The sequence below is a fragment of the Diaphorina citri genome, unplaced genomic scaffold, assembly GCF_000475195.1.
Source record: "Diaphorina citri unplaced genomic scaffold, Diaci psyllid genome assembly version 1.1 scaffold971, whole genome shotgun sequence".
NCBI classification, from domain to species: domain Eukaryota; kingdom Metazoa; phylum Arthropoda; class Insecta; order Hemiptera; family Psyllidae; genus Diaphorina; species Diaphorina citri.
The window spans coordinates 71,957-84,505 of NW_007378402.1; the positions used below are offsets into that span (position 1 = coordinate 71,957).

A 12,549-nucleotide genomic window follows, 5' to 3' on the forward strand; every position below is an offset into this window, starting at 1 on the left:
CCCCCACAAAAACACAAATGTGAAAAAAAGGCCAAGTTCCTATCCAAAAATGTCGGCCCTTAAAAGTGGTGAGATCAAAAAAAATAATAAAAAATAAAATGCTCCATTTTCGAATATTCTTTCAAATATCCTGTAATACTGGACTATATAGTTATGTTGAGGGCCACTATTATTATTTGGATTTGAGGGTACACGCTATGCTTTATGGCAACTAAAATTATCATTTGGAGACACCCTGTACTATTATTACTATTTACCCCCGTGAACTTTTCATTCTAAAAAAAAAAAAAAAAAAAAAAAAAAAAAAAAAAAAAAAAAAAAAAAAAAAAAGAAAAAAAATTTTTTAATATAATTTTTTTTCTTAATAATCCTAAAATCCAATGTTTACCTACCATGCTGGCACCGGTCGCTATGCGCATTATATTACATAGCTACTCATTTTCCTCACGAGGCTGAGTGGGCCCCGCAACAGCCAGTCACGGAATCAATCATTTGCATGATACAAAATTTCTTGACCCCGCCGGGAATCGAACCCGGGTCTCCCGCGTGCAAGGCGAGCGCAGTGACCACTACGCCATTGTTGTTGTTGTTGTTGTTTGTTGTTGGTTGTTGGTTGCTTGTTGCTTGTTGCTTGTTGCTTGTTGTTTGTTGTTTGTTGCTTGTTGTTGTTGTTGTTGTTGTTGTTGTTGTTGTTGTTGTTGTTGTTGTTGTTGTTGGTGTTGGATATTATTTAGGCGCTTTAACTATGTTTTATGCATGCATGCCGTCGTTCGCGCCGTAGCGTAGTTGGAAAATGAATGGACCTTAAACAAAATGTAACGTCAATGCGTCAATGAAAATAATTGATTTATAAGATTATTATTACTTCCTATTACATTAGGATTAAGTATAAAGGTAGGTAATCTAATTTATTTTATTCAAAGTATTCATGATAATCCTTAGATTTATTATTACTATATTACTATTATTATTATTATTGGAACTCAATATTTTATAAATACCTAACTCGCATGTAGATATACGTACCTATCTACCTAAATTAAATTAATCAAATTTATATTTTCCCGTTCAATGAAGAAGGAGGAACAAGAGGGAGTGAGAGAGAGGAAGTTTATTTTTTAGCTTTAAAAAATAACCCAGGCGAGCGAGAGAGAGAGAGAGAGAGAGAGGAGAAGGGGCTATGAAGAAAATTGATGAATTGAAATGTTTTTTTTTTTTTTTTTTTTTTTTTTTTTTTTTTTTTTTTGTACGGCTTCAAATATCAGCCAATTTTCAGCTTTATGTCAAGCAGATCAAAAAAATCAAACGTAATTCGAAACCGTTTCAGCGAAGGTTTTTTGTCGATACAATTCTCTCTATTTAAAATAACTTTCCCCTCTTTTTTATCTGGTCCTAGTGATTTTTTTTCTTTCTATTTTTGTGAAAATTTTAAATAGAAAAAGAGTGTGCTTTTGTATGACGGCTTGTATACAGGGTGTTTTGAAAATTTACCCCATTATAGTTATTATAAGTTACTCTGTTTTGTTAATTTTCAATTACTTTTGGCACACTCGGTAGAAATGTCCGCGGAGCCAAAAAATTCAGGGAATATCTGCTCAGGGTTTCAAGCGGAATTAAAACCAAACATCCAGCTTGGCATGTAGTTTTAGTCAGCTCATGAAGGAGGCCCTAAGGATCTGGTCTTCCGAAGGGTCTTATCGTACCTACCGAAAGCCAAGAGAGAAGGAAGACAGGATTGAAGAAAGCCAGCCGTTCCGAGAACGAACCTTATCTGTTTAGGATAAAATCTGCCCCGTTCGGGAATCGAACCCGCACTATGATACTTACAGACCTGTAAGTTAAGCAAAGACTGTCAAAGACATATTTAGTTGTTTCATCTCATCTGTACCTATAAAAAGGTATTGAAACACCCATCTTGAAAAGTAAAAAAAGAACTCTTTCTCAACACCTTCAACCAAAAGGAAAGAAGAAATAAGAAAAGAATGGAAATAAGGAGTGTAGGTATCATTTTGTTTTTTAAACATTGAAGGGAAAAGAAAGAAAAAAAAAAGGAAAGAAGAAGAAGAAGAAGAAGAAGAAGAAGAAGAAGAAGAAGAAGAAGAAGAAGAAACTATGATACCTACAGACCTGTAAGTTAAGCAAAGACTGTCAAAGACATATTTAGTTGTTTCATCTGTACCTATAAAAAGGTATTGAAACACCCATCTTGAAAAGTAAAAAAAAGAACTCTTTCTCAACACCTTCAACCAAAAGGAAAGAAGAAAAGAATGGAAATAAGGAGTGTAGGTATCATTTTGTTTTTTAAACATTGAAGGGAAAAGAAAGAAAAAAAAGGAAAGAAGAAGAAGAAGAAGAAGAAGAAGAAGACGAAGAATGAGGAGGAAAAGAAGAAGAAGGAGAAGAAGAAGGAGAAGAAGAAGAAGAAGGAGAAGAAGAAGAAGAAGAAAAAGAAGAAGAAGAAGAAGGAGGAGAAGAAGAAGAAGAAGGAGGAGGAGGAGGAGGAGGAGGAGGAGAAGAAGAAGAAGAAGAAGAAGAAGAAGAAGAAGAAGAAGAAGAAGAAGACGAAGAAGGAGGAGGAAAAGAAGAAGAAGAAGAAGGAGAAGAAGAAGAAGGAGAAGAAGAAGGAGGAGAAGAAGAAGAAGAAGAAGAAGAAAGAGGAGGAGGAGAAGAAGAAGAAGAAGAAAAAAAATAACTTTCTGTGTGGGCCATTGTTTTGAGTCTTGCAAACTTTTGCTTGAATACCTAAATTTCCTCTCACTAAAGTTAGAACAGAAAAAACTCCGATATTATCTTCGATATTATAGGTGTATAAAAAATACAGTCTTTCTCGTCTTGATTGGGTGTGTTTTCAGTGTTTATTTACACCTTGAACTTAAAGGTTTTTACCTTATTTCTTTAGGGTTTTACCTACATAGGTACATTTTGTTGAGTTTGAGTAGGACAGGTAGGTAATTAATGAATTAAAAAGTAGTATGTACCTAATCATTTTTCAGATCTTGTTCTGATATCAAATACCACGAATATTCAATGTAATTTAGAAAAAATAGGAAAATATTCATGCCATTAAAAAATAACTTTCTGTGTGGGCCATTGTTTTGAGTCTTGCAAACTTTTGCTTGAATAAATTTCCTCTCACTAAAGTTAGAACAGAAAAAAGTCCGATATTATCTTCGATATTATAGGTATATAAAAAATACAGTCTTTCTCGTCTTGATTGGGTGTGTTTTCAGTGTTTATTTACACCTTGAACTAAAGGTTTTTACCTTATTTCTTTAGGGTTTTACCTACATAGGTACCTTTTGTTGAGTAGGACAGGTAGGTAATTAATGAATTAAAAAGCAGTATGTAATCATTTTTCAGATCTTGTTCTGATATCAAATACCACGAATATTCAATGTAATTTAGAAAAAATAGGAAAATATTCATGCCATTAATCATTATTTATGTTAATATGTATGTACCTATTGTACCTAGTTATTCCCTAATGTCCATTCTTTTAGAGGTAAAACCCCGAATGCTCTGTTTAGTCCAGTGAGCAGAGGTCAAACCGGGGGTCGATACTTAGTCCAATTAGGTAACTAGATATCAACATTATTATTATCAGATAAGTTTTTACCTATGTATTTGGTTAATCGTGGATCACAAAATAGGTAGGTAATAACCAAACCCAAAAAAAAAAAAAAAAACACAAAAAAAGGTAGGTAATTAATGATAATTCCTGAAAAAGAGAAAGAAAAAGAGAATTAAAATGAATATTGATATTTTATTTTGCCATTATTTTAAAACAATAAATTTATACAATTAATAAAATGCATTTTTTTTTTCAAACAGAAAATAGGGTCTTGGCACGAGCCCTTGATGCCGTTTGCCCTATATTCAACATCTGGACAACGGTGGACTAGAATTTTTGGACTCAATTAAAAGGAATTCGAATATTATAGGTAGGTCATAAAAAAAATGCAATCATCATAAAACCATAATTAAATTAAACAGTTGTAGGTAACTAACTAACTAACAACCATCTTTTATCACTTTGAAATAATCATTTATCAAGGTACGAGATACCTATCTATATGTAAGTAGATACCAATTATTACCTATTTATAACATTATAATGGGTCGTGTGTTTTGTGGATTATTTGTTTGATCATCCCTTAATCAGTGCTGGATCTAATGATAAATTTTTGTTTTAAATACTTCTCAAACACTCTCAAGGGAAAAAAACGGGACTGACTATCTTTTTTTTTTTTTCATAAAAATATTTCTATTAAAAAAAAAAAAAAAAAACAAAACAAAAAACAAAGACTATGGGGAGGCATTTTTAAGACAACATTATTTAAAAAAAAAAATAATAAAAAATAAATGCTCCATTTCGAATATTCTCTTTCAAATATCCCTTTTTTTTTTTTTTTTTTCCCCCCCGAAATTTTTTTTAAAAAAAAAAAAAAAAAAAAAAAAAAAAAAAAAAAAAAAAAACATGAATATAAAGTGCAAAAAGATTTCTAATGATGATTTCTCTGCTACATCGCCTACACTCAATCCTTTCTCTCTCTCTCTCTCACTCATTATCTCCCTATCTCTCTCTCGCTCTCTCTCCTTCCTATTCATCTCTCTATCTCTTTCGCTCCCTTTATTTCTCTGTCTCTGTCGCTCTCCCATTATCCGTGGAAAATGCCAGCTAAAACCTGTGCGATAATAAACATAAAAGCTAAATTGAAAGCTCTGTCTCTTTCTCTCCATCAAGCTCTCTCTATCTCTTCCCCTCTTTCACTCATTCACCCTCTCTTTCTCTCTCAATCTCCTGGTTTTCTCTCTCCCGATCCCTCCTCTATCTCTCCTTCCAGTTCTCTCTCCATCTCTCTCATCCTCCCTCTCTATATCTCTCTCTCACCCTCTCTCTCATGTATTTATCTCTCTCTCTTCCTCTCTCTCTCACCCTATTTCTCTCTCCCTCCCTCCTACTCTCAACTCTCCCCTCCTCTCTCTTTCCCTCTCTCTAGTAAAGAGGTTCCCAATCTGTGGTACGCGTACCACTAGTGGTACGCGAAGAGATTTGAAAAACCTATTTTTATGATTTGTCTCGTAAATGTGAAAAAATCCTGGCAACCCTGGTTGGGAGAGAAAAAAATCTACAATCAGTCCACCAAAAAATTGTGACATCGTACTACAACATTAACAAAAAATTTCGCCTGCGGTGATATAATATTTTTATTTAAACCCCAAACCACACAAAATTGATGGTACGTCAAAAGAACTTTGAGGTGTCAGGTGGTACGCGGTAAGGCGGTACTCAAAGGATTGGGAGCCTCTGCTCTAGTGGCAGTGTTTTGTACCCTCCCTTTATATTTGTTTACTCAAATGATGACAACTTGGTGAAAAGGATTTTCCTTTTGTGATAAAGGTTAAAAAAAGAGATCAGGGATTATGTACAGAGGGAAACTCTTTTCTCTGTTTGCACACGGAATAGATTTGCCTCGGACGGATGCAGAGAGGGCAATTTTAACATGGGTAGAGATCGGGTCAAAATAGAGTCAATTGGAGGCCCTATGTCCTGCATAGGGCCTGCATAACCTCCCTCTTTTCCAAACACTTTGGAATTTTTGGGTTCACTCTTGGCTTTTGGGGAAACTAAAAGTAAAACATTGTTTTTTTTTTTTTTTAAGAGGTTTGACAGAGGGAACTGTAAGTGCTATGGTCTTAAAGAGAGCAGGAAAACAGGATAGGAGAAAGCCAGCCGTTCCGAGAACGAACATTATCCCATCAGGATAAAATCCGCCCCGGGCGGGAATCGAACCTCGTCCCGAAAATCGAAGAGAGAAGGAAAACAGGATAGGAGAAAGCTAGCCGTTCCGAGAACGAACATTATCCCATCAGGATAAAATCCGCCCCGGGCGGGAATCGAACCCACGGCCTAGCGCTTACAAGGCAGACGCACTACCAACGCTAACTAGGCTGGCAAACATTGGTTTATTCTGTCAACTGTACGAGACCTTAACTTGTGTAATCCGACTTTGCGCCCTTTTTCAGCAAGAGCTTGGTCGAGAGCAAAAAGTTCATCAAGAAGTTGTGGGTCTTCAGGTAGAAACACATTACCATCACGTCACGTGAGCTCATGTGACATCACGTGGAGTCATGTTGCGTCAGAAAGATGTGGTTCAAAGTTTTGCCATATTATACATAGTTGATGATTTGGTCCACGATACGAGCTCTACAGCTCTACACTGACCTCGAACTTTGAACTACATCTTTCTGACTTCCCATGAGCTCACGTGACGTGACGTGATGGTGTTTCTACCTTAATACGTACTAAGTATGTATATCCTCATCACTGTTTGAGATTTTGATGATAATTCCCCATCCGTGGCACAAGCTCTGCTTATATGGATGGGTATACCATTTATAAGAAAAATGTATGTTCTGAGTTTTTTGTCAATCAAATATAAATGGAAACTTGTTAAAAAAAATAAGAAAAATGTATGTTCTGAGTTTTTTTTAAAAAAAAAAAAAAAGAAAAATTTTTAAAAAAAAAAAAAAAAAAAAAAAAAAAAATAGTAGCAGGCTACTGTCATAGGTATTCGGACAAAATTTATTTACCTATTTATTTAAGACTCTTCAATTGAATGTATAGAAATACCTTACAAGAAGTTACAAACAAATTGCAAAATTATTGCCTGGGGCAATCTCTACCATTCAACCCTATGTTGAGGACAAACAAGGTTCTGTTTCACCAAGTGCCAGTGTGCATCCTCAAATGAAACACATTTCCATACTCCGGGTTTTTAATTTGAAAAATTTTCAGTAACAACAAAACATATTCACATTCAGCATTTCCCCCCCACGCTCCGCGCTAAAGTGTCAGAAGCTTTTAGTTAAATGATGTTTTTTTTTTTTCATCACAATATACATATAGTGTAGGTATAGTGTCTCATGTGTGTTTTTTATACAGGGTGGACTGGTGGAGGGTGGTACGGAATTTGACATTAGGTTACCTTCCGTATAATATCATAATTGCTGTTATATATCATCAGGCCCAAGTTTCATAAAATTTCGCACTTTTCAGAAGACACTATGATGGGATATTAAAGATTAAAGGTTTATTCACCTTTAAAAACATTACCATTATACAATCATTATGACAGTTTCTGTGATTCATAATTTTTACTAAATGTGGATTAGAAGTTTGTAAATTTCCTTTCGGGTAAGCTGCCCAGATTTATGTTTGAATTCAACTCAACTTAGATTGGTAACAGTTTTAAGCAATCTGATTGGTCGATCTAAATTCGAAGTCTAAAATAACTCAGGTTGCAAAATTCAACAGAATTAACATTCTTTATCATGTTACTTGACATAGTATCCCGTTTCCAGAAGATTGAGAATTAACATTGATTTTGGAGTATTTCACTCCCAATTTCGAAGGACTGTAGAAGATGTAGAATGTAGAGCTTATCATCTATCTATATAAATAAAATTGTAGATTTGTCTGTACATTGCTTAGAATCGTGAAATTTTTAGTTATTCTTACTCCTTATGCGATAGGAGGGAGAGAAAGAGGGATATAATGAGAGGGGAAGTGAAATGGATAAAATTAAAGGCAGACAGCGAATTAGAGTAAAAGTGAAATAGAGGAGGAGGAAGAGGAAAAGTGGAATAAAGAGAGAGGAAGTAAAGAGAGAGGAAGTAAAGAGAGAGGAGGTAAAGAGAGAGGAAGTAAAGAGAGAGGAAGTAAAGAGAGATAGTGAGGAAGAGGAATTAAAGAGGGCGAGAGAAAAATGGAGAAAGAGGAGAGAAAGGAAGAGGGAAGGAGAGAGAAAGCGAGGGAGAAAGGGAAACAAGGAGAGAGAGGGAGAGATAAAGACAAATAGAGATGGAAAGAGAGAGAGAAAGAGAGGAGGCAATTAGAAAGAAAGAGGGAAGGAGAGAGAAAGGGAGGGAGAGAGAGGTAGGAGAAAGAAAGACAGAGAGGGAAAGATAAAGAGGGGCAAAAGGGGAGAGAAGGGAAGGGAAGGAGAGAGAAAGAGAGGGAGAGAGAAGCCAATAGAAGTATAGAGAGAATGTTGAAAGTTTAAGTGTGTTTATATTTGGTGTTCTCATTATAGAGTCTATTATCATTTAAAAAATACAACACTAGAGGTCCCTCTCTATCAATCTTTCTCTCCTCTTTTCACATTCTACCTTCTCCTACTTATAGAAAGAAAGAGGGAAGGAGAGAGAAAGCGAGGGATTAAGTTAGAAAGGGAAGGAGAGAGAGGTAGGAGAAAGAAAGACAGAGAGGGAAAGATAAAGAGGGGCAAAAGGGGAGAGAAGGGAAGGAGAGAAGGAGAGAGAAAGAGAGGGAGAGAGAAGCCAATAGAAGTATAGAGAGAATGTTGAAAGTTTAAGTGTGTTTATATTTGGTGTTCTCGTTTAACATAGAATCCTTAGTAAAGTTTTTGGCCGGGGCAAAGTTAAATACCTACTTACCTATTAGAAACATTGATACTACACTTGTGTGCAAAAAATTTGAACCAGTTTGCATTTCCATTAGTTGTAAAAGTTCCACATAAAGTGTATAGGTATTTGTGGAATCTGAAGCGATTTCCCGGATGTTGGTTTTTAGAGCAAGTTTTCAGATGTTTTTGTTTATTGGTATTAGTATTAGAGAGTCACAAGAGTAGTTTTTGAGACAAAAATACATATAGGTAGGTAAGTAGATAAAATGAACAGAATCAATTGAGAACGGAAAATAAAAAGAAAGGAGAGAGAAAAATAGAGAGAGAGAGAAAGAGAAAGAGAGAGAGAAAAAGAGAAAGAGAGAGAGAGAAGGAGAGAGAGACAAAGAGAGAGAAAGAGAGAGAAAGAGAGAGAGAGAGAAAGAGAGAGAAAGAGAGAGAGAGAGAGAGAAAGAAAGAGAGAGAGAGAGAGAGAGAGAGAGAGAGAGAGAGAGAGAGAGATCGTTTAGTAGTTTGGTCTGCGAGCCGGACAGACTGTGATGGTACAGGGCGGACGAAATGTAGTGGTCGGGCCGCCAGATGTGGTGGTGGGAGAGCGGTGTTCGAGACCCGGGCTGGTGCATGACCGGGTGCCGGTTTTCGTCGTCACCTGAACGCAAAAGAAGTGTTTTAGTGAGAGCATGAATTTTTTTTTAGAATCTACAGCTAAGTATCCCATGAAAGCACCCAAAACACCTCATTATTTTTCAAGCAGGTGGGGAAAGCCTAATGAACTATGAAATCCGACACCTAGAAAGCTGAAATTTGGTAGGAATGAGAGAGGATTTTGCCGAATTCTAAACGGATCTCGCGTCATGATCAATTTTCCTTAACGAAGCAAGGGCAACCTGCAAGTAAGTAGATAAATTTGACACCTCCTTCAATGTACCCTGGTTCCCCATCCGCATCAAGGATTTGGAGAGCGATATATCACTTCACAAGGTTCAGGATATTGCTCTGTGCGGAAGTACCCAAATCCTGAAGAAGACCAGAAGCAGGAAGAAACCTGGCCTGATTACTCACCTGCCGTGGACGACGTGTGACTCTTAGGACTAGAAGACCGATGGTTGGTCGGATTCGGACTGGCTTCGTCTCGTTCGACGTCAATGTCCTCTTCAATTTGAACTTTCCTATCGATACTGCCGCTCACTGGCGAACTGGGCCGACTGGTGTCTTCGTTCGTGTTGGAAGTTGTCGAGCCACCTGGAAAATGGCAGTATTCGAATTGATCGGTTAGTATGCGATTGAAAAGAACATACAAGACCAAATACCTACATAAGGCCTGTCAGGGTATCAGGTAGACCTGGAGTGGTACACCTCCTGATCAGGTATACCTGACACCTGTTTGAACACACTTACTTTCAGGTAGACCTGTCAGGTACGGCTGAAAAGGTCCAAGTGTCAGGTCTACCTGATGAGCACACACTATCAGGTAGACCTGACACCTGATCGGGTCTACCTGATCGTGTGTAGCTGCCCTAAGAAGACATAATAAAACAAACTGTACTTGATAAAACCAACAAAATTTGTAGCCAAAGCCAAATGTTAGCCCAAAGCAATCACCCTAACCCTGGTTACGGCTGACTGAGAGGCTTACGAAAAACGCCGACCCCGTCTGTACACGGAAAAAGGCGAGGAAAAAGAAGATGATCCTAGTAATATTTCCTATTATCTTACCATTTGGACTAGTAGGAGGATGCAATCTGGACCAGGCAGCATACCAGTTCTTGTCTAGAGACTGCGGATACACAATGAAAGGATTCCTGCCCGTAGCTGCCGCCAAGGCACCGAAATGTGACATCAGTCCTAATCTGAAAACAGATGTCAATAGTAGGTATAAGTTAGAATTTTACGTAGTGGACAAAAGAAAGCAGGACCAAACAAAGTATTTTGTTTAGGACAAGCATATTTATCACGAAGATAACATACCTATTACAGACGGGGAAGACTTGAAGAGGTTTGACAGAGGGAACTGTAACTGCTAAGGTCTTATCGTCCCGAAATCGAAGAGAGAAGGAAGTTTTTTTGTTTTTTTTTTTTTTTTTTTTTTTTTTTTTTTTTTTTTTTTTTTTTAAGAGGTTTGACAGAGGGAACTTTAACTGCTATGGTCTTATCGTCCCGAAATCGAGGAGAGAAGGAAGACAGGATAGGAGAAAGCCAGCCGTTTCCGAGAACGAACATTATCCCATCAGGATAAAATCCGCCCCGGGCGGGAATCGAACCCGCGGCCTAGCGCTTACAAGGCAGACGCACTACCAACTAAGCTAACTAGGCTGGCAAGGAAGACAAAATAGGAGAAAGCCAGCCGTTTCGAAGTAAGTACTTGGCTCTCTGACAATCGTTTAGCCTTGTTAGAACAACAATATGAAAATCTCTGAAAGAGATTTTATTAAAACACCTTTCCATTGAAATCGACCTCTGCATTGGAAATGCAAACATACTCCCATATAGGTACAGTACATATACAAATCCAAACAAATTACTACCTAAACGAAACGCTCAAAAAATCAAAAAAGTTACAAAATCCATCCAACCATCCATTCCAAATCCGCCTGCAAGGGGGATCTCTAAAAATTTAAAAACTTTTCAAATCAAAAAGCGCTCTCAAAACTACCCTTTCCTTCATCCGTAAAAAGTCGGCAAGACTTGATTAAGTTTTCATCAGATAAACGATTCCTAATATGTTTTCTATAACCCCTCCTTTGGAGTCCTTTGTGTTGTGTACATCTGTGTGATGTTCTTTTTAATTTATGTATTTACCAGCGTTCCCATTCCAGCATTTTTCTCTTCCCCTTTTCATTTCTGTCAACACTTCATAACCTCTTTTTCCTACCCAGTTGTTGAATGTTGATCATTTTTACCCAAATATTTGTATGTTGTCACGCACGCAAATTACGAACCCTTTGTAAAATTTCTACTTCGAGGTAGAAGAAGGAATAATATTTCTAACATGGAATGTTTGAGCAGTGCTGGAAAATCAAGGGCTTTTCCCCAGTGATTATTAATGTATGTATAGGTATCTACGCATATTATTAGTGCTTTAATATTATCAAGGTGATGGTTTAAAATAATTGAAGATACAGATTTTCAAAGCTCTGACCATATATCTAACATTAGATGTGTTCAATATTATCAACTTTCTGTTATTCTTCTCTTCTATTTACCATTTTACAACGTACCACGGTATGATACTACATATTCTTAGGTAAAGTAGGTAACTAGGTAGAACATGTATTATGTTCTTTCAAAAATAAACTTGACACCTTGACAGCCTTTTTGTGCTCATTTAACTTTTCAAGAATGCCTTATTTAACAGTTCATCTCTGATCACTTTCATCTTTTTTTCTGATCCGAATTTGACATTAGGTTACCTTCTGTATAATATCATAATTGCTGTTATGTATCATCAGGCCCAAGTTCCATAAAATTTCACACTTCAGAAGACACTATGATGAGATATTAAAGGTTTATTCACCTTTAAAAACATTACCATTATGCAATCATTATGACAGTTTCTGTGATTCATAATTTTTACTAAATTTGGATTAGAAATTTGTAAATTTCCTTTCAGGTAAGCTGCCCAGATTTATGTATGAATTCAACTCAACTTAGATTGGTAACAGTTTTGAGCAATCTGATTGGTCGATCTAAATTCGAAGTCTAAAATAACTTAGGTTGCAAAATTCAACAGAATTAACATTGATTTCGGGGTATTTCACTCCCAATTTTGAAGGACTGTAGAAGATGTAGAATGTAGAGCTTATCATAATTCCTTATAAAAACAAGAACCAATGACCTGTCCCAATCTTATTTCCAACCAATCCAACCATGACTGGAAACCTATACAGTTCTACAGGACTTAACAGTTAGGAGACTGAACAGTACCCTCTCTGTATTTTGCTGTTGAATGGGTTTTGTGTGAGTTCAGAGGTGAAAAAACGATGAGAAGAGAAAGAAGAAATGAAGATGGGGGAATAAAAGGAGAAGAAGAGGGAGAAGAAGAAGAAGAAGAAAGAGGAGGAGGAGGAGGAGGGGGAGGAGGAGGAGGAGGAGGAGGAGGAGGAAAAGCAGGAGCAGAAGG

The 12,549-nt window shown here is 36.7% G+C and overlaps 1 protein-coding gene across 1 annotated transcript in view; it reads right to left on the reverse strand.

Annotated features, from left to right (window-relative positions):
• Positions 1-12,549, reverse strand: part of LOC103513452 — a 47,824-nt gene that overhangs the window by 19,000 nt on the left and 16,275 nt on the right. The window contains exons 2-4 of the mRNA XM_026826640.1: positions 10,146-10,279; positions 9,492-9,671; positions 8,956-9,078 (exon numbers count right to left, since the gene is read on the reverse strand). Coding sequence (XP_026682441.1) covers positions 8,956-9,078; positions 9,492-9,671; positions 10,146-10,279 — 437 coding nt within the window. The remainder of the gene's footprint in view (positions 1-8,955; positions 9,079-9,491; positions 9,672-10,145; positions 10,280-12,549) is intronic.